Genomic DNA, 21,300 nt, shown 5'->3' with positions numbered 1-21,300 from the left:
TAATCATCAAAATTAAACGAAATAAACATTTGAAATATATGAGTTTGTATGTAATGTATGAATATAATATACAAGTTTCACTTTTTAAATGGAATTACTGAAATCAATCTACTTTTTCATGATATTCTAATTTTATGACCAGCACCTGTAATGTGTCGTTTTTTTGTTTTTCAGCCAAAAGGTGGCGTACTCCTGTAGCGCTGAGGGAACCGTTATGGTTTGGGACGTCTCGACTCTACAGGTCAGTTTGGAGTCAGCCTTTGCTTTTATCGCTGTCAAATAAAGCCGAAATATCCCAGAATAAACAGTTTGCAGCTTCAGCGCTGACTGCTTTTCCACTCCTGCAGGTTAAGAGGCACTTTCGACTCTCCTGCGACCGTCTGCTGGCCGTCTACAGCTGCAGCCGGATGCTCTGGTGTTGTAGGTTTCACACTGTCGCTGCAGCATTAATATTCAGGAGATGTTAGGTGGGCGTGTTCTGATTTTTCTGACTTTCTCGCTTGCTGTAGGCTCAAGGGACAACATAATGGAGGTGTGGAGGAATGGGACTTTAAAGCATCGTATAAGCTTTCCAGATCAGCAAAGAGCCACATTAAGCTCTGCGCTGCTCTTACCTGAGGTGTAATGCAGTTTACTTTCTCCTCAGTTTATTTGTGTATTTTCAGACCATTTTAAAACTTTGTGTTTTCTTGTGTTTGCATTAGCAAGAGGAGCTGTGGTGTGTGTTTGCAGACTTCACAGAAGTGTGTATTTGGCATACGAGAGACATCACAAAACCGTTCCACCGCATGGTGCTTCCAGACTGCGCAGGATGTTACTGCATGATTAAAGTCAAAAACCAGGTGAATGTGCAGCGAACAAAACAAGTTCCACTGCTCAGATTTCAGACTGGTGTCGGTTCTCTGAACGTTGCAGTTAAACAGCCTTCCGTGTTCATTCGTCCTCTCCAGGTGTGGATTGGTGGTGTGAGCCGCAGCTCAACCAAAGGAAAGGTTTATATCATAGACGCTGAGCGCTACGAGATCCTGAAGGAGCTCCACAGTCACAGCGATAGGGTGACGGCGCTCTGCTCAGCTGAGGACCGCTACGTTCTCAGCGGAGCCGGCAAACAGGACGGAAAGATTGCCATCTGGAAGGTGGAGTAGAACCAACGGTTCTCAGTTCAAAACAACTTCTTCTGAGCCATTAAGGACCTTAGAAAGCTTGAAAAACAATAAAGGGAAGATCTGCATTTGGGAAATACAGCAGAGACTTTTTCACATTTATATGAAGGACTGATATATGAAGCAACACATTTGCATAAAGTATCACCAGGCATGAAGCTTTTTCATGTTCCGTATGAAGAATTGCGTTGGAAATACTTCCAGGGCTGACACTTTTATTTTTCTATAAGATGAAGGACAAACGACTGAAATGCAAAAAACTGAGCACAAGTTCTGCTGCTGCTGAATCCGAGGCGCTCCGTTTTGTTTTTTCCCCCTAAATGTTTAAATATGTGCTCGTAAACCACGTGCAACGTGGGAACTTCGTGTGACCGAGCTTCACCCCCCCAGCTGTGCGTCCGGCATGAAAATCTGCAGCTCAGAGGAGTCGGACTACCATGAAAACAGAACTTGGGTTGGAGATTTCACCCGCGCTGCGGGGAAAAGCACCAACGGGCGTTTGTTTAGGTGGAAGTCGTGCTTTAACGGTAACACGATGACGCACGGTGATGGGAACTGGACATGTATGTCGGAGGAAAGCAAACTGGAAAAGGTGCTGAGACATGCAGAATGACTCCAACAGTTCATGTTTTCACATATTTATTTTCCTCCCAGAACAAATACACTTGTTGTGTCAGTAGTTTAATGAAGGAAGCAGCAACAAAGAGGTCAAACATGCTCGACTTAAAGACACATTTTATCTGCTTTGTGTATTTATATCCTCTAGTGGCTTGTTTAGACTTGATGTTATTCCCAATAGTGTTATTTGCATTACGTCAACTTGTTTTCATCTGAAGTTCAAAGGTTCAACTCATTATTTTCTTACATGATGTATTTAATTAAGAAAAACAAAATATGGACATTGTTTGTAAAATTTGATATTAAAAGATAATTAACACAAGATTTGTAACCACCGGTCAATATACCTTTTTTTTAAAGGAAGCCTTGAATGTCGTTTATTTCTTCCAAGCTTCAGTTTTCTCTTCATATGAAAAGCTCAAAAACACAACGATGAAATCTGGTAATTGTTACTGTTAACGTCAAGGAAACTTGTTTGGTTGATTATTTTTGTTGTAACAAACCTCCTTGGCAGTAAATCTTACACCGCTGGAAAGTCTGTTTTATTTCCCCTTGAACGGAGCCACGTTTGTTCAGAAAAACCCACAGCTCAAAACAAACGTCAGGACCAAAAGAGGCTGTTCGGCACTGGCAGAGAAGATTTGGCAGATACTTTATGAACCCAACCTACAAATACCTTTTCCTTACAAATTCTTTTAGATTTATTCCTAAGAAGCATCGTTGCCACAAAGAAACAATCGACCAAACACAGATGTCCTTACTAAACATAAAGTGCTTTGGTGACAATGATCATAACAAATGTGGTTTATCTTAAATAACTGCACCTTTTAGTTTGATAAAAACTGATAAAGGAACGGTTTCAGAAAGGTTTAATTCAACTTAATGATCTGTGGTCACATTTTTATAACTTTTCTTTAAGTTTGTCAGAAGAGGGCGCTGTTTGACATAAAAGGAACCTAAAGGCCTTCGAATACATAAAATGGTAAGTTCACTTTTACAGACTAGAAGTGACCATACTTTTATAATATATTGTCTCATAATCACTAGTTTTCACTACTTTGATTTATCTTTAAAACAATAAAAAGATGCACTTTTTATTGTTTGTAAAACACAAAAAATGGCTTTTTTCAGAACCAGTCTTAACTATTTGATTGCATCTAATTTATGATCATATGTGGTGACAGATTTCAACCAATCCTCCCATTAAGATTAAGATATATAAATGTATAGCGTGGGACTTTATATCAGTGGCTCAACAGATTCTTTCATCTCTCTGATTACAGCCGTGCTCTGCGTGAAGTAAAGAAGCTGCTGGACTCCCTGCTGGAGCTGCACGCCGTTAGACAAAACAAAGCTGAACAGACAAAATCCGCCCTGCTCAAGTGTCCTTGAGCAAAACACCGAGTCCCTGCAGGGCTGCCCGATCCATCAGATCCACAAGTGACCTCCCTGTGGAGCTGGTGGAGGTGTTGTTCACCTCGAGGCCCGCGGTTCGTGCGCTGCATATTGTTTTGTAACGTAAAGCCATAAGCAGCTGTTAATCTCCCAGCGCTCTCTCGGCCTCAGTGGCAGATAAGTGGCTTTCTGCTCGTTCCCTTGCTCTTTGTTTAATTAGTTTTTTTCTTAATCCATAAACCTTTACTTACCAGAAGTGAGTTCCCGGATACAGGAAGACAGGAAAAAAATGCTAATCGTGTTAAAACTTGGCTTAAAAGCTTTGCCATCTTATCTAGAATACAAAGGAAAAATGCTCAAGATGCTCTTCTTAGTGCTTTAACAGCCATTATAGACGTTTATATACGTGTTGTACGTCTGACCTAAGTGCTTAGTGGGGAAAACTCATTAAAAACAAATTTTAAAGGAGGTTATTTTGTCTTTACTGTTTGTTGACTTGTGGAAAAAAAAAGGAAAAAAGGACCATGTTACAGGTAAATGCCACTTTTTCAGGTGGTTGCTGTTTGGAAATAAACCCTGGAGATACTCCAATGCTGTTGTATGTGTCAAACTTCACAGATTTAACCTAAGAAATGGGAACAATTTGCATCTTTGTGACGGGCTGTCAGTGACAAAGTGCCTAAAATTCAGTTTTAGATGGGTCCTTTGCAAAGTTTTGGGTTATGTGAAAACACAGCATTGGTCATTTTTTATAATAGGAGCCTTTTTATACCTGAAGGATTTATAGGTAGTGGCCAGAAAATGAATGAAAAAACAGCGAAAGTCCCTCAAAAAGCCTGTAGAACTACTAAGATCACTTTTAAAAAGTTACAAGTAACGATGGCTGCTCAAAAGTAAATTATAAAAAAATTAGGAACAACTCGAGACTTGTATTTGAACTTTTTTTGACGCTGTATTAAAGGTGTTCATTGCAAAGTCATGAAGACCGGTAAAGTCTACAGATAAACAGGTCAGGCTGAAATGGTAAAGTTTCATCAAAGCTACATAGGATTGAATGTCGAGCTCTGAGTTAACGGCGGTCTTCCTCATGATTGTGGGGTTTTTTTTCTCTCGTTTAGCAGCAGATTTGCTCTTATATTTCCACCAAAACGTTGTCTTTAAGATTCTACGCTTGTCCAGTTCTGCCATATTTGTGTACCTCCACAAAACTAACTTTAAAACATCCACCAAAAACAGTTGGCTATGTGAATTAGAGCCGGTCGGTTACTAATTCACCTTGGTTAATGCACTGAATCGGGACTCATGAGTCCCAGGTCTCAGGTCTTAGTCTGCAAGTTGGTGGACCTGCCTGGAAAAAACAGCTGAATCCCCAGAAACACTGCAAACTCAGACGAACCGGGTCCCTAATACAGGCTAAAGACTCACTGGAAATACAGCCGAGTCCCCGGAAATAAAGCTGAATTCCCAGAAACACTGCAAACTTGGATGAGTCGAGTCAATGATACAGGTAGAGACTCACTGGAAATGCAGCTGAATCCCCAGAAATGCTCCGGACTCATATCAGTCAGGTCACTGATTTGGATTAAGAATCACAGGAAAAACAGCTGAATCCCTGGAAACACTGCAAACTCGGATGAGTCTGGTTGCTGATTTGGGTTAGGACTCACTGGGAAATACAGCTGACTCAGGTGAGTCACACATGCACGTTTACATACGTAACGTACATTTAACATAAGGTAACATTTTGGTTGACTTGTATCAGATTAGCACATCTTATGTTTTTGTTTAATTTGTTTTGCTCCTTCATCTGTAAAATGTGGGCCCACAGAGTGGGGTTTACAGTACCTCCAGAATCTGGAAATGGAGAGTATGGAATGTCCCGCCTGCTGTCCTGACCTCAGCCCCTTTGAATGCCTGTGAGATCATCTCGAGTGTGCTGCTCGTTCCAGGGTGACCCACAAAACCACGCTGGGTGACTTGAGGCAAATGCTGGTTGATAATGGGATGCCGTCCCACAGAGGTGTGTGACCAAGCTGGTGAGCGGCATGTTTAGGAGGTGCCCGGCTGTTGTGGCTGTGTATGGTTCTTCCACATGCTGCTGAAGCTCCTGTTTGGTAAATGAAAACCTTGAGAATATGACTCGTTTCTTCAGATTTCAATAATCTAATTCTAGAAACACCAAACAGGAGTCACAAGTCATAGCACAATAAGCTGTTTGGCACTGGCAGAGAAGATCTGGCAGGGTTTTCATGGGTGAAACCTGCTTCCTCAACCTGCAAATGTATTTTTCTAACAAAATATGGCTCCACTTAAGAGGAAATAAACAGACTTTTCAACGATATAAGATTTATTGCCAAGAAGCATTGTTACACCAAAGAAATAATCATCCAAACACAGACTTTCCTGCTTTATTTTATTTATTTTTTGCCATGTCCCTTTAAAAGGAATCGCCCAAGGCCCCGCCCATTAATGCAAATGAGGCGTGACGTTGACGGAAGCCAGCCGCTACGTCTCCTCTTCCGACAGATATTCGTTAAAGGCGTATTTAAAGCCCTGGCTTCAGCGGCGAGCCGTGTGTGCAACGAAAACAAAGCTGCAGCCGAGCGGAGCGACGGTCCGACCTCTCAGCGGACACAGACACGGAGCCAGCGGCTGACACGACCCGGCGACCCGGCCAGGTGAGCGCGGTGTCCGGGGAGAAAGAGCCAGCAGCCCCGGCGGAGGCGAGGAGGTGGTGGTGGTGGAGGGGGAAGAGAAATTTAAACATTTGACTCCGACAGCCAGGCGGAACACACACACACAGCATCTCAGGTTGCTGCTGCAGAGATGAGGAAGAGGAGGAGATGGTTTTACTGTAGTTTCTGTCTGCAGGCCCGCGTTTAAAAACAAACACAGAGGAGCTGAAGGTGCAGACAGCTGCAGGATTTATGTCTAATTAGAGATTAGGAGGTTTGCAGTTTGTACATGCATTTTGTTTATTTAACCAGGAAGGATAAAAACAAAACAATGCTTTAAATAACGCAACAGGATGAAGGAAGTTAAAACCATAATATGTAAAAAATCTACTAAGCCTGTCTTTTCAAACTGGAGACAAAAAAAAGGAATATGTTGGTGACATGCTGGTGTAGATTGTCAGTCATGCAGGACGGTAAATCCAACAAATGTTCAAAAAACAAAAACAACCAGACTTCTGCTCTGTGGCTTCATCAACTCAAGAAGCGGAGAGAGTTCCAGCTTTTAAAACTGAGATGTTGTGTAAACTGGATTAACATGCAGATTAAACTCTCTCTCCTCACAATAGAGCCTCGTTAGGGTCTCTGTTTGCCTGACTCACAGATGGGTCACTTTGTTCACACTAATGAAGGTGTTGATTTGAATTAAACTTACTGGATTTCAGGCTTAATGCTGCATTATAGGTTCTTGAAAGTTGAAATCTGAGTTTGTATCCCTAGCTTGACGTAAACGGCATCTTTCACCCCCCACCTCCCAAACCATCTGTCTTCTTGGTCAAAAATATGTGTCCTTAAGGTGGACCAGCCTCTGTCTTAGAGTCCTGTTGGGTTTGAAATGTCCCGGGGCGTTGTGTTTAGAGAAAACCCTTCTGAGTGTCTCAGATACTCCAGCAACATAAGGGATGACAATGTTTTTACATTTGTTCCTCTTTGTTCTGTTCAGTGTTTGTTTGTTTTTTTTTTTATTTTCTCGCTGACTTGACAAAAGCCCACTTAGGATATCCACGTTTGGAGCTTTTTTGATGTGTTTTTTTGTTCTTTGAAGGAAACCAATTACCCTAACAAGCCTCCGTTGTGAGGAGAGGGAGTTTAATCTGCATCCAGTTTACAGAACATGAAGTCCACACTCTCTGCTCTTTGAATTAACAAAGCTCCTCGAATGAGAAGCAAAACATCTTCAGCTACAGAGCAGAAGTCCAGTTGTTTTTGTTTTTTAACCTTTTATTGGGATTATGTTGGTGTTTAATCAAGTCCAGATTTCTGTGTTTGCTGTCAGGATGTACGCTGCTCTCACTGCTGACTAAGCTGAAGTTTGGGATTTTCCTAGCTGACATCGTCATTTCCTAAAAAACTATTAGTCTAAAAAAATCTAATTTTCTTAGCTAGTGTAAGAATGGGTATTGATCATAAATCGATGATTTCCTGGCGATGCCAAAAGGCTTTTTCAACATGTTTTCAACAACCTACATTTCAGTTAGTTTGTCACCATATACTGTTTTTTTTACCAGCAAAATATAAATTGGTTACTTTTCTGCAATACAAACTAATTCTTTGAGTTTATTACAAGTTTAAATGCTATTTAATAAAAACTGATGAATATTACCCGTGGAAAAATGAACATTCATTGAGGAGGATTTGCTGAAAGTTTCCGTTCTGCTAAAAACATGTAGAAATTGTTCCAGTTTTTGCAACGGGTGACAACTTTTCAGATTGATAAACAGAAATTCAGGATGGTAATTACACCAAAACTTAACATTTTAAACGCTGTAACGTTCCTACTTTTAAAAGATGCATGATCTTGGTGTTATTTTCAATCCTTCAGTTGAAACGATTTGTGTTAAAGTTAACCTACTTTGAAAACATTGTCTTCTAACCGAGGCTGCTGCAGTTTATTAGTTTTGCAGTCATCATCACTGTAGCTGTCAGTCTCCCTTTCTGTTCAGATACAGTTTAAAGACTTTGTGGACGTTTCGTCGCATGTTGAAGCAGACTGATATGTGTAAATGTTGCTGATTTATTTATTTGTTTGTGGATGTTAACGTGCATGCGTGCTGGGTTGATCTGTAGAAGCTGATGCAGTGCTTGTGTGTACACAGTGTGCTGACGTGTGAGGTGTTAACTCTTTGTTTTTTGACCCTCAGGTGCGACTGCAGGCCTTAAGATTACAGCCTGGACCAAAGAGAGAGACGTCTCGTAGACATTTATGAAGCTTTCGGAGTCAATTGGTGAGTCTTTCTTCACACCTGAACACTCAAAAGTTATGTTGGACTTTAGTGCAGTAGCTGCGTTTCCTGCTGTGTTCTAAGTCATTTTTGTAAATCTGTAAATGTGACGAAAGTCCTGAAGAATTACATAAATGCTCAACAAACACTTTGCTTTCGCATTAGCTTGAGCCGAGGTGATTTCTGTTATACTTTAAATAAAAAACGCTGAACGAAAATGCTTCACGAGCTTCAGTCTGTGGCGTGTCGCCATCCTGGTCTGAGGGGTTCTGCTAACAAACCCATCGGAGCTGCGTGCACTTCTTCCCTTTTTATTAGAACCTCCGTCAGCCGCTTGGGTTTGTTTGCGATGCAGTTTAGCTGCCAGTCTTTTTGTTTTTTGTCGACTGCTTTCACTTCAACTGAAGTGAAAGCAGTCGACTTCCTCCTGATGAGGTCTTCGCTGACTGTCAGCTGCTGCTGCATCAGCGTCAGGTTCTGACTGACTGACAGACACGACCTGTGACCACAATCATACATCCATCTAATTGTGACCTCTTATCAGTCCTAAATATTATCTAGACCAGTGGTTCCCAAACTTTTCAGCCTCTGACCCATAAAATAACAGTGACAAAGGTGTGTGACCCCATCTGTTGGCTGTTTAAACATCCCAAAGTGCTCATGATCCTGTTTAAATAAGGGCATAATGACAACACAAACAGCCTTAGCATCCATTTTGCTATTTTTAAAAATCATTAAATGACTTGTATTTCTATTCTCTGCAACAATTATGGTGTAAATATATCATAATAACCGGGTTTTTAATGTAACTTGATATCTGGAGATTATCTAAGGGCCCCTAGTTATTGTTGGATGACCAACATTGGGGTCCCGACCTCAACCTTTGGGAATCATTGATTTAGACTCTTTCAATTGGCTTCCTGTCAACTGGAGCAGTATTTACAAGGACTATAAATGTTTTCTTTACATCTTTTTACACTCGGATGTTTTGCTGGTGAATTGTGTCACAAATAAACCGGTTGAGACCAGGCAAATGTTATATTTCAAACCGGTTCATGTCCTGAGACGGATGTCGAATGCCACAGAGCGGGTCAGCACACCCGCTTTCAGTCCAGATCTGTTTCCAGCGTCACGTGAAGCAGCTTTTGGGTTTTACTAAAAGCTGACTCAGTCCGCGGGTTCCTGTAAAAACGAGAAGTCCTGCTGGAAACAGATACTGCTCCCAGAGCTTTCTAATAGAACCCGAATGCTGATTCAGAGTTTTAAAGACAAACTTTTAGAAAATGCACATTTTTGAGTAAAAGAATTAGTTTCACGTTTGCCTTCATTTACTGACCTACTCAGGAAAAACCGTAGCGTATCAACATCATTTGACTTAGTTTGAGGGGAAATAACTGTTCTTATTAAAAGTGATGTTTTCAGATGACATCGGAGCATTATAACAGGAACTATTAAGCATGTTTGCACGATGCTAAACACCTGTTTACAACATTTGTCCCCGATTTTCTCACTGCTGCATCGTTATTCTTTGCGTCAGTGACTGTGTACAGAAAACAAGGCATTATATCCTCTTTTTGCCTTTGTATGTAATTAATAAGTTTGTAGAAAGTTAAAGTTATTCAGATTGAATGCAGTTGGGACAGATGAAAGGTAAATGGGGAGAGGATGTGTGATAGAAGCTAGTATTGTCTCTTCTGCATGACAAAACCTGCTAATAGTTATAGAAACTTTAAATTAGGTCGGTCATTTTTATCAAGATTACCAAGTTGATGGACTAACACCAACAATGAGATATTTCTCCCATCTACATTTAGTTATTATATTGACTAAAACAATTAGTTGATTTAAGTAAACTTTTCCCAGCCTTGTGTTTTCCTGAGGTGAGATATCTTATTTAGAAAATTAAATATAATCACTTCACAGTGAGGTCATTGTAGCCAGGAACAAATAAAAACAACTTATGGAGGGTGGGGTATGACCTGACAACAGGTACATTTATTCTCAGTCCTATCAGTGAGCTGATTAGGCATCAACTCTAAGAACAAATTTAATTTCTTTTTTTTTTCAAAGTTTTCCCAAAGTCAATTTGTCTTTGCCTTTTTGGCTTTTTTCCCAATTGCATTTTTACCGACTCATCCTAAGCAGATAATAATTACTCAATAACGAAACGAAGCCAGAAATCTTAATTAAATTACCAGAAATCTGTCTGGATGCCATGAACGCCTGGCAGCGAGTCTGTTTTGGCGGGACAGAACGGTTTGTTTTTTTATTTCTGGGTGCAGCGGATGCCACACCCTCTCTTCAAACTCTTATCTCTGTGTTTGCTGTGTCACAACTGAAGCTCAATTCAAAACAACTGAGGTAGTAAATACTTTTTTTTTTGTCCTGATGTTGTAGATCTGTGTTAATCGGCTTAACTGATCAATAAGAGAAAGCAATGATCTCTTTATATTTTATGTTGAGGACAATTTAAAGAAAAAAAAATCTTGTCAAAGTTACTAAAAGCTCATCAGTCAGTACGACACTTGACAAAATCATCTGCTTTTGTCACTTTTTTTAAATTTTTGTTTAGAAGATTCTGCCTAGAGCCTAAAATGTTGCCTTCAAAACCCTAAAAATGTTGATTAACCTTTACAGAAAACTAAGAAAGGCACATTTTGTGACAATGACGCTAGTGAATTCTAGAGGTTTTTTTTTTTTTTTTAATGTTAAAATGCTCAAATGTTTATTTGTTACCAAACAGAGGCGTGATTGTCCGGATGTGAACAGAGTTTCTACAGACCATCTGAGTGATGCTGCGCACAAAAAGGCTGTCTGCTGTCTTGGAAAAATGAGGAGCGGAGCGAAGTGGCTGCGTGCCAGTGATGTCATTAACGCTGTTAGTAATACCGCACTCAGAGTAATAGGCGCACTCTTGTTCAGTCTGCCGCTGAGTGTTTTTGTAACAGAAAACAAAAGCGGGGTTTGATGTCCTCTTAAAGCATTTCTGTCTTTTTCACGTTGACACTTATTACTATTTATTTAGTTAGGATGAAGCCCCCAGAACGTATGAACATATATGTCTGGGAGAAGTTGGTATTTGAGTCGTGTTTGATAAAGGAAGGCCCGGCTGTGACGCACCAGAACCCAGATGGAGCTGAACTGATTGTAGCCCTACATGCTGCAGATGAACCGTTCAGTTGTCTCATTTTTCGCTGGTTCATCTTTGTGTCGGAGACACACGCAGACTCATATGTCGGTGAAATACTTTGTGAACACATTGTAATTTTTCTCGGTATGCAAACTTTCAGGACGAGTTTGTTCCGTCAGTACTGACGAAAATGTTCACAGTAGCTTTTTAAAAGTTACACAAAGTTCTGTTTGAACGCGTTTTAGTGTCCGTATTTGTTCAACTTCGACTAAAGAGAGGGTTTAGATTATTTGAAGCGGGGGAAAGATTAAAACAGTTAATATCTTACCTGTTGAAGATGGCTCTTTGGACAAACTTGTTCTGGTGAAATAGTTTCTCATTCTGAGCTAATCGACGGCGTTTGAACGGGGCCAAGACTGAAGTGGATTGTCGTCATCTTAAACTCTTATTTTCAAAGATTTCATCACAGTTCATGCAAAAGTTATGTTATAAACCTGTACATCGCCATCAGTTTTAAATCCTATGCTTATTTACATAAAAGCTTATGGTTATTTGCAACCATCAGCAGCTGGCTGTAGCACAACCAGTGCAACCTGGGACAAATACCCACCAAGAAAATCACTATACTTCTGTCAGAATAACTAATCTGAACGGGATGGTGATGTAAGACTTTATAAAATCACATTTGCATCTGCTCAGCTATTAGCTTATGAATCCAGTGAGATCTAGAAGAATAAATGTAGTGTGAACGTGTGAGTGTTGAAAAACTTTGCTGAAATTAGCTGAAGAAGCTGAAACTAATTTAATAAAGCTAAAAGAAGCAGAACACTAGCTAAAACCTAAAGCTAGCTGAAGGCTAAAAGTAGCAAAATAATGACTTGTTGTTGCATCATTAAATCACTGGGTCAGCTGTTGGCAAATAAATATGTGTCAATACAAAAAAATGCAGGTCAAGCAGTTGTTGTTTTATCTTCATTTAGCTTTGTATGGGAACAAGTTGTGCAGCGGAATATTCCACTGGGCAGGGTTAAAATGTGTCATTTGCAGGGAATTTGTTGTCCTGAACAGGTTCGTATATGCACGGATTCCTTTAAGCTTGCTGTCAAATGCACTGATGTGTAACAATAATGTTGGTTGCAAGACAAAAACATCAGTGTTAAGCTTCTGTCAGCAGGTTCTTGCGGTGAGCTGATGTGTGTTTTTTCACTGAGGGCTGAATTGACTTGGAGGCAGTTTTTCGGGTTTTGTTTTTCTGCAGCGCACCAGGAAGAGGCAACATTTCACAGCCTGACAAGTTCTTGGTCACATCAGAGTTGATCTGTTTTGCCTTTTGGCATGTTTTCTTTTGCTCTCTCCTGTGCGACTCGCAGACCTCCTGTGGGTCAAACCCTCGGGGACGAGGGGGAGGACAGCCACACACTCACACACACATCCTGGGTCAGACAGGATGCAGGTGGGGAGGGGGTTGTGGTAATTTGATGTTTGGGTACAGAAGGGGTACAGATAGGGTTTAAGAAGTATGTGTGTGTTTGTGATCAGGTTGATACAGGAGGAGAGCGACTGCGGGGCAGAAGTAGGTCACGGCTGCTGTCAGCAGCTCGTCAAACATCCAGACGTGCAGGAGGTAACGCAACCTTTACATAAGGGCTCCGCGATAATCTTTTGTCAGCCTGCAAGTTGGGAAATGAAGGTTTATGGGTCAGGGGATTACATAAAATGATGCTAAATTTGTGTGATACCAGACACCACATTGACATCTAGTGTCTAGACAGATAAACAGGCCTCCCAGATTAAAATGACTGTGTTGGTGCCCACAAACAGTCTGTTGTTGCTACAAGCTAATGATAATGTATTTCAAATAAATGTTGTTTTCTGTGTGTAGGTTTTACCTCCGAGGACCTTTTAGTGTGCCTTACAGACTGTTATCTGAAACCTGCAGCGCCTCATGGAAATATTATTTAGAGAGCTAACAGTAGATAAGTAGCCAAAATCGTAAATAGAAGCCTCTGGGTTGGCACTCTGTCTGTGTTGTGCAGAACGTCTGGATGTGAGCTGGTTGCAGTGTGTATGTAGGCCAACCACAGCGCTAACTGGCCAGGCTATTAGTTATCTGGGCTAAAAATAATCAGTAGGATGACCAAGCTGTTGCCGGCTGCATGCGCTACTCCAGCTTTGCTAATGTTAGATCACCATTTACTGTATGTTTCTTCAACCTGACGTCTCATCGGTCAACTAAAAGAAACTCCTTTTCCAACAAAGTGATAATAAAAAAATAATAATGTGACATTCAATTTAGTCTTATTTCAAACTGAACATGAAGGTCAGCTTTTTAAAACAGTTCCAAGCATGAGTTTTATTGTGAAAAGACCAACTTTAAACAAAGTGGGTTTCCTCTGTACAAAACAACTCTTCTCCTCTGGTGATTTTCCAGCTTTTCACACCTTCAAACGTGTGACCAGAACACCTCATTGGCCAGTTTCTTTTAATGTTAAATAAGCTCCAAGTGTCAACAACCTGAACAATTCTTTGAATGGATGGGTGGGGTCAGTGATCGTGATTGTTTCAGCTCCAACTTGTAAACCTGAAACTCCCCTGTTTATATTCAGAACTGAAGAAGACATTCATCATTATTTCTTGTCAAGAGACAAGAAAGGAAGTCCCGTTTGGTTTCAACAAACACGGCGTGAGGAGATTTCTGGCGCCTACAAATGGATAAATCATCACAGAGGAATGACAAAAACAAAAAAAACTGCATCAATTGGTGAGAGAAGTTCTCGTCTACTGATTAGATGGTTGATAAATCAGCAAATTATTGCCACCTATTAGGGTGGAGTGTAAAACTGGAGCTGAGTCGAAACCTGGGCTTCAGCTGATCTAAAAGTTGTTTGAATACAAAAACGTGTGTCAGCAAGGTCCCAGCGACTTGGGGACACAGAGCAATAAGGTGATGCTTTTAAGATTTCCACAATCTCTATGACTGAGACTCTACATCTGCATAAAATCTGTTAAGACTTTGTTTTATGAGCCTACTGGGTGCCCAGAACACAATAACAATTAGAGAAATTACCTTTTTTTCTGTGAAAATTCAAGGTGAATGCTGGCTGCTGATCAAATTTACTAAAAAAAGCTAAAACTGAGTTGTTGTTAAAAGTTGAAAGTTTAAGCAATTGGAACAGAGGCTAAAAGCAGCAGGACAGTATTTAAAATTAGCAAACCAGATGGTAAAATGATCAAACTGTTGCTAAAATCTAAAACTAGTACAATGGTACTTGAAAGCAAAAAGCAGCAAAATGGCAGCTAAAAGGTAAAAATAGAAAAGAAAAACTATCTAAAAGCTCAAAGTAGCGATACAGTAGGTAAAAGCTAAATGCAGTAAATGCTAGCTAAAAGCTAGAGACAGCAGAATGGTAGCTAAAGCAGCAGAACGGAAGGTAAAAGCTAAAAGTAGTCTTTTATCAGGTTGACCCCAAAACTTCATCACCTAAGAAAAGAAGAGAAAACAAAAAAAAAAAAAAAAAAGCTAAAAGTAGCACAACCCCTGACCTCATCTGGAGACGTTCAATTAGCAAATGCAGATCATTTCTGTAGGTATTTGCTGAAGTAGTTCTTTGTTTAAGGTCCCTGACATAATTTGAATTATGCAAAATAAAGCTAACAAAGTTGCTATATTGAGTTTTAAATATTAAAGTTGTTTCATGATAATGATGTGTGTGTGTGTGTGTGTGTGTTTAATGCAGCTCCTTTTAGATTTCACACATGCAGCAACGGCTTCATCAGTCTGTTAAAGTAGTGATGTCAGTGGGTCCAGTTTAGACTTTTTGTCGTAAAATCTGACAAAGAAGCATCAAAGGGGTGATTCACATGTCGGCACATACAGTTACCATCATAACTTGTGGAAAAAAGAGCAAATTCTCTGTGTTCTGGCCAAAGCATTGCAGGGATTATTTTAGATTTTTATGAGGTCAGCGTCATCTGGAAGCCTTTGCAGTTTGAGAAATTTTGGATTTGTACGGCTGTTTTTATTGGAAATATTCTCCTGACTGCTATTTATCCGTCATAAAACACAAGAAGATTGTCCCCGCCTGACCCAGAGACACTTGTTTGTTGGGATGACGGTCGAAGTTTGAAGTGATTCATTAAACTGATTGAATTAAATTGTTTTGTTTTTATGAGAAATGGCAGCTTTGAGCTCAAGATTACGCTTTGATGGAAGACTTATTTAAAGCTACTAAGTTGGGATATAATCAAGTTAGCATTTTAAAGTGTGTGTGTGTGTGTGTGTGTGTTAACAGCACTTAATATTACATCATATTCATAAAAGCCAATACAGTGATATAAGCTTTGTGTTATGAGAAGGGGGTTTGTCATTGACACTGGTGCACGTTGAGACACATGTGCCCCCCTGCCACACACACACACACACACACACACACACACACACACACACACACACACACACACACCTCTCTGCACTGCAGCAGTGCCGCACTACTTATCCAGGCCACCTCTGTCGTCCCTCTCCCTCTGCTTCCCAAAGCTGGGAATATGGTTGCTTCTCTTTGGAATGTCGTCATCAGAGTCACAAAGTGCTGCTGAGCCGTCTGAGTTATCAACACATTTCTTGTATTTTGGGGAGAATGTGTATACCTCAAACTGCTGTGTTTTGATGTTTGCATATAAATGTGTGTGACTGAGAGCTCAAGAAGATTCATTAAGGCTAAATTCCTTCTTTATAAAATACTTAGAAGGACCGAGTTGACTAGAATAGACCTAAAGTATCGATTTTTATACCAGAAAATTATTTATTTTGCTGCTAATTATTTAGCAGTTAGACCCTTTTTCAGCCTGCATGTTACTGATCTGCAGCCAGTTCCCCTAATTACCTAAAACTTGTTTTTACCTTTTAAAATCCAAGGTCACTAAGCTGTCAGAGGCTTTAAGCTTTTTGCCTGTTCCGGCTGTTTTAAAAGATGCCGTTGGTATCAAATTGAATAGAAGTTGTCTCCGTTTCAACCCCAGAGGTTAGCTGCTGTTCGTTTCACTCTAATTTTAGTTGCACCTTCCTCAGATTCCCTCCTGTATTGGAAACAAGAACAGAGTAGTAGTAGAGATATCTTGTAAGCTGGAGAATGTGCTGCACACATATCCACACAGCTCGTAATTACACCAGGGAGAGACCCTGTTGCTGCACAAACTGCGGCACTGAAGTCTTCTGTAGCAGCTTGTGAATGTGGATTACACCACCTCCCTGATGTAGGCGGATGTGTTTTACCTGAAAGGATTCCTCAGATATTATCGTGACTTTACTCCAAATACCATAAAGCAGCAGATCAGCTGATCTTCACCTGGAAAATTCTTGCCCTGTGTTTCTCACAGAGTCTTTTCTTCTTGGTACACGAGAAGATGTGAAGAAACATCTATATGTGAACCTGATCCTGATGTTTTCAGCCTTGTAATCTATATTCAGCTCTGCGTGGGGCCCAGGTTTTGTGGTATTTTCCATCTGATCGTGTTTGATCTGTGTTAGGATGCGAGTAATGGTGGGTGTTTTAGGAGTCGGGTGGCGAAACTCTTAGAAACGTTCACACATTACTGTATGTTATTGATAGACAAAGCAGGTTAGAGACGGACGTCTTTCTTTTGTTTTTGAATATATTTCCATTTTTATGTTGGTCGATTAAACGTCAAAAAAGAATAAATTTATATAAACTAATTACAGAGCCTGTTGCTTTTTACATTTATTCTCTGTAGTTGCTTTATCCTGTTAGGACTATTATTATTTTGTCTAGTTATCTGTTCAATACTCAGTGTTCTTCAGTTTATGCTGATTTAGACTGAAGAAGGTTGGAACAAAGAAATGTTTACAGCAATTTTTTGTTATATTCAGTTATAAAATTTGGTGCAGATTGGGTTTAAGAAAGATCATCTAGTCTTTTTTTACACGTTGGGGTCATTTTGGGGAAACATACTGAACCCCTTTTTGTCTCCTCTTTGCTCTGCACTTTGATTATTAGAATAAAAATGTCTGATGAATATAGATTTCTTCTTGTTCGGGTGATCAGTTCCTGCTTCTGTTGTTGAAGTTGTGACAATCAGGGCTGCTTACTGGCTTGTTCACGTTTAATTTTAAAGATGTTGTTGTTGTGAAGCTTAAGTTGTTCTCAGTTGCGATGAACCAGCTTCACCCAAGTTGACTTTCTTTGCTTCTTTTAACAGATGTGACGTCTTGTGTTTTTTTTGTTTATATCTGTAGCCTCGGCTCCCTCAGCATCTTGTTGTGTAATCAAGAGTCAAGAATGTACCAAGCATTCGGGACCTTGCAGACTCACTCTTTGGTACTCAGTCTCAAGTAATCTTAACTTCCTTGTGTGTGAAAGGGGGGAAGCAAAAAAAAAAAGAAAGATGAGGAGATAAACAGGAACAGAGATGGTGCATGAAGACAGGCTGAGCTCGCCTTGATTCCATCTCTTTGTGACAGGTAATCTGTCCTGGCACGAGAATAAACACCCACTAAAATAGACCTGTGTGTTCAGTGTGTGTGTGTGTGTGTGTTGATGTGTGAGACACAGGAGATGACACTCTTAATTTGTCCCTCACCTTGAACTTTCCTTCCCTCCTCCACTCATTCCTTCCCTCTCTCTCTTTTTTGTGCCCGTTTGTCTCCCTGAGCTTGAAATCTGTTGACAATCTTTTATCTTTGCGTTACAAATTTTCATTCCCCCACGCTGTCCCCTGGCTTTCTGCTCTCGTGTGAGGCTGTGTTTTGTGAAAGCTGACTCACAGAGAGGCCGAGGAGTAATTCTTCATGAGCCGAACTCATGTTACAAACACACAAACAACAGGGGAGCTCAGACCTGTGGTCAGATAACATTCAGTGGGTTTTGTCTTTTGAAAGAATTGTAGCTAAAACTGTATGTGGATAAAAACAAAATGCACAAACCCTTCTTGTTTTTATTTTCCTTAAAATCACTCTTGAAGTTGCACATTTTAAAACAATTCCACATATTTAGAAGAAACAGGAATGTGCAGCTTTTTTTGAATATTTGAAATCGAATTAAACTGGGCGAATTTAAAGAATAAAATCAACTTTTGAAGCTGTTTTTTTTTTTTTTTTTACACTGGCACCTGGTAGTGACACAAACAGTTGTTTTCTAACGGGTGCTTTTTTTCCCCCACATATCCAACCAGCTATTTCATCTTTCTCCATTTTATTTTATTATTATTTTTATTTATTTTTTGTCATTTTTACTCATTGTCACCACATCTTGAGGACTAAACTAGAAACATGTAACACTGTGATATTTAGAATAAAATCCATCTAGATATGTTTGTTTTAGTCATGTTTGTCAAGTAATAATTAGAACTGACATGTGTACAGTAAACTCTTGGTCATTTAGTTGAGGAAACAAACTCACAACATGTGTTTTCATCCAGTTTTGAAGCTACCATTTAAGTTTTCTGCTTGGCAGCGCCTGAAGGAAGGATGGTTGTCAACATGTTTACAATTCAGTTCACAGCTCATAAATTTTTACCAGTTCCTGGCTGCGCCACACCCTTTTTTTTTTTTTAAATTAACCCTTAGTTTCAACCTCAGCAGGGGTTTTGTCACTGCATCTTTGTGATATTATTTATAGAAAGCACAGATTCACCTGCTCGTGTGTTTTTAAAAAGCTACAGGACCACATTTTACAAACCAGCAGCTATGCTAACACAGGCGAGATATACTACATATTAGAAAACTTTACAGTTCTTGTAAGAAAAAAACCTGCAGTTAGGCTTTCAAATGCTCCTAAAAGACATTTAAAATTTGGGACAGAAGTCACACATATCAATAACAACCATGTTTGAAAAAGCTTTGTGTGTTTCTGATCCTGAATGCAGCTACATAACCACAAAACTACTGGAGATTAAATTTGTCCGGCTGTTGATTTGCATCTGCAGTCGGTGAATGTTTGTAAAGCAACAACAAACGCTTGGTTTCGGGGGCACACAAGAAGCGCAGCAAACAAAACGTAGGAAGGTTCCAAACAAGTAGTTTTTATTTAGTGTTTTCCTCCTGCGTAATGTTTATTCAGCGTCACATCTGGACTCTAACAGTATAATTGCAGGTTCTCCACCCATCTGGGATCCTCTCACTAATCCCAGTTTAGCCACAACTTGTGTTTCCATCTCATTTGAACCATTTAGAGATATCTGGTCAACCAGAACCAACATGTTGTTTCTGTTGTTTGCGAACACGCTTCTCACCGCAGAGGCTTTGGGTGTCTTTCTCCGGCGCCTATATTTGAAATGAAGAAAGTGTGTGTGTGTGTGTTCTGTGCAGATGTGTGCGCCTGTGAAGGGCACGGGCTGTTATGTAATCTGCTGCATCTTGTGTGAGGTCAGGTGAGGAGGGGCTTGTGTTTGTGCACGATAAAAGATTCAAGGCCGTCTTCGGCGCGTCATAAACTTTATTGGCGACAGGCGAGAGCTTTGAATAATTAAGAGGAGAGATGGAGAGGGAAACAAGGGAAAGAGGCAAATGGCTGAAGGACTAATATATTTAAATTTTCATTTCTTCCATCTGCCAGTTGCATACATTTTTCTTTGAATGACTCAATCTTTCTTAGACATTCTCGAGCCTCAGCAGAGGCAATTACATTTAGACTGAGAGATGTTTATCCAATTAATAACAACGTAAACAACTACCTCATGCAAAAGTAATAAATGCCCAATATTCATTTAAAACTAGGGGTGGAGGTTATAATCTATATTTAGATGCACTACATAATGGACATGAAAGATTCAGAGTCGATTTTCAAATGTCAGAAATCAATTTGGTTGACTGCTTCCACTTTGAGAGACACAGCAGAGTAGTTGCTGCACGCTGCAGTTTGTCCTAATAGAGTTGCCGTAGCTTCCTGTAGTAGAAACATTAAAAAAAACATTAAAAGCATTAAAACTGTGTGTTTTCACATCGTTTTCCTTTCGACTTTGATGAACTCTGAAGAATGTGTCTGTAAATAACAGCTGAAGTTGTTAAAACGACTTTGATACGTTTGATTTGCATATAAATTTCCAGGGATAAATACGATGCTAATTGTGTTTTAGCTTTTTGGTCAGCAGCGTGGGATTAATAGTTTTATTTTTTTTATTTTTTTGCTGGGAGGGGCATACGTTATTGTGCATTCTTTATATATATATATATATATATATATATATATATATATATATATATATATATATATATATCAATGTCTGTTCCTGCTATAGTTTCTTAGTGTTTTGCATAAACAAAAGCTTAGCAGCTGCCTCCTGATCTTAATAATTGCAGGTTAATGTTTTATAATTGCATCATAGCCCTCTAAATTGTGAAATGCCGAAAGATTTTCACCCCCACACAAAAATACTAGGAAAGCTTTTAAAGTTTGAGTTATCTGAAATTTGATTTCCAAACTGAAATGTGACTGCTGTTGAGTACATGTACTGCAAACTTTACTTTTAACCAACAAACTATTCCCTTACCTTAAACTCTGTGAGAAATCTTATTGAACTTTCCTGTAGATGTTTCTTTCTGTTAGTTGTTAACAGCTGAAGGCTTTTCCCTGTTTCTCTTTCTTTCTTCCTTCCTTCCTTCTTTGCGATTATTCGTTGTTTGTTCTCATTACACACACAAGCCTCTGTTTGAAACAGCTGCTCAATTTGAAAACCTTTTAGCTCGTACAACGCGTCGCATTCTTTCATTCTTCCAGTCCAGTTTCACAGATAGTCGGAGTGTTTGTGAGGACGAATCATGTGCTCAGACCAATTACGGTCTTCAAAAATGGGCTCTGTTCGTAGGAGAGAAGACGTGCGTGTGTCTTACTTGTGGTACGTTCATAAATTTACAAACATGTGGGTTTGGTTTGTCTAAATGGCAGAAACCCATTTTTCTTTTCTTACCTTATGTGGTCTTTTATAGTTTTATAAATCTGGGCTTTAAATCATTCATCTCCCCTCCTAAGTGAGGGCATGAATGGTTGTTTGTCTCGTGTGTCTCTATGCGGTCCTGTGATGGACTT

The 21,300-nt window shown here is 39.7% G+C and overlaps 2 protein-coding genes across 3 annotated transcripts in view; both read left to right on the top strand.

The window, feature by feature from the left end:
- Positions 1-2,144, top strand: part of dennd3a (DENN/MADD domain containing 3a) — a 23,503-nt gene extending 21,359 nt beyond the window's left edge. For both annotated transcript variants that reach the window (XM_017426836.3, XM_017426845.3), the window contains 5 exons: positions 175-241; positions 348-420; positions 510-619; positions 705-842; positions 951-2,144. In XM_017426836.3, the coding sequence (XP_017282325.1) occupies positions 175-241; positions 348-420; positions 510-619; positions 705-842; positions 951-1,145 (583 nt within the window). In that variant the 3' untranslated portion in view covers positions 1,146-2,144. The remainder of the gene's footprint in view (positions 1-174; positions 242-347; positions 421-509; positions 620-704; positions 843-950) is intronic.
- Positions 2,145-5,700: 3,556 nt separating this feature from the next.
- Positions 5,701-21,300, top strand: part of LOC108241284 (solute carrier family 45 member 4) — a 43,608-nt gene continuing 28,008 nt past the window's right edge. The window contains exons 1-2 of the mRNA XM_017425317.3: positions 5,701-5,854; positions 8,050-8,133. The gene's annotated coding sequence lies outside the window, so the exon portion shown is untranslated. The remainder of the gene's footprint in view (positions 5,855-8,049; positions 8,134-21,300) is intronic.

The sequence above is a fragment of the Kryptolebias marmoratus genome, linkage group LG5 (genome assembly GCF_001649575.2).
Source record: "Kryptolebias marmoratus isolate JLee-2015 linkage group LG5, ASM164957v2, whole genome shotgun sequence".
Classification (NCBI taxonomy): Eukaryota; Metazoa; Chordata; class Actinopteri; order Cyprinodontiformes; family Rivulidae; genus Kryptolebias; species Kryptolebias marmoratus.
Note: the sequence above shows the minus strand (reverse complement) of the source record. Positions and strands in the feature narration are given on the sequence as shown.